This window comes from Penaeus monodon, chromosome 28 (assembly GCF_015228065.2).
Source record: "Penaeus monodon isolate SGIC_2016 chromosome 28, NSTDA_Pmon_1, whole genome shotgun sequence".
Taxonomy (NCBI): Eukaryota; Metazoa; Arthropoda; class Malacostraca; order Decapoda; family Penaeidae; genus Penaeus; species Penaeus monodon.
The window spans coordinates 34,750,564-34,750,889 of NC_051413.1; the positions used below are offsets into that span (position 1 = coordinate 34,750,564).

At 50.6% G+C, this 326-nt stretch overlaps 1 protein-coding gene across 1 annotated transcript in view; it reads left to right on the plus strand.

The window, feature by feature from the left end:
* The window catches only part of LOC119591544 (lysosomal-trafficking regulator-like), a gene marked incomplete in the record, with an annotated part of 91,173 nt that overhangs the window by 83,789 nt on the left and 7,058 nt on the right, over window positions 1-326 (plus strand). The window contains 1 exon segment of the mRNA XM_037940294.1: window positions 85-246. Coding sequence (XP_037796222.1) covers window positions 85-246 — 162 coding nt within the window.

The window sequence follows — 326 nt, forward strand, 5'->3', positions numbered from 1 at the left end:
CCAGGGACAGTAGATTCAAAGGTAAAGAAAGGATTCCTGCCTGATTTGCTAATACTTGTCACCTGACATCCCGACTGTCAACAGTGTGGCAGCAGCAGCGAAGTAGTGTCTGTGACGTGGCCCCTTGACAACATCCGTGAGATCCACATCCGGCGATTCCAACTCCAGGACTGTGCATTGGAGGTCTTCTTAACAACTGGGCACTCTGTCCTGCTGGCCTTCACTGACACCCAGCACAGGAACCAGGTGGGTGACTGAGCTTCTGGAATGGATTCACTCATTTGTTGGTTCTTTTGGAATGCAAAGGAGGATATGTGGTGTGTGTG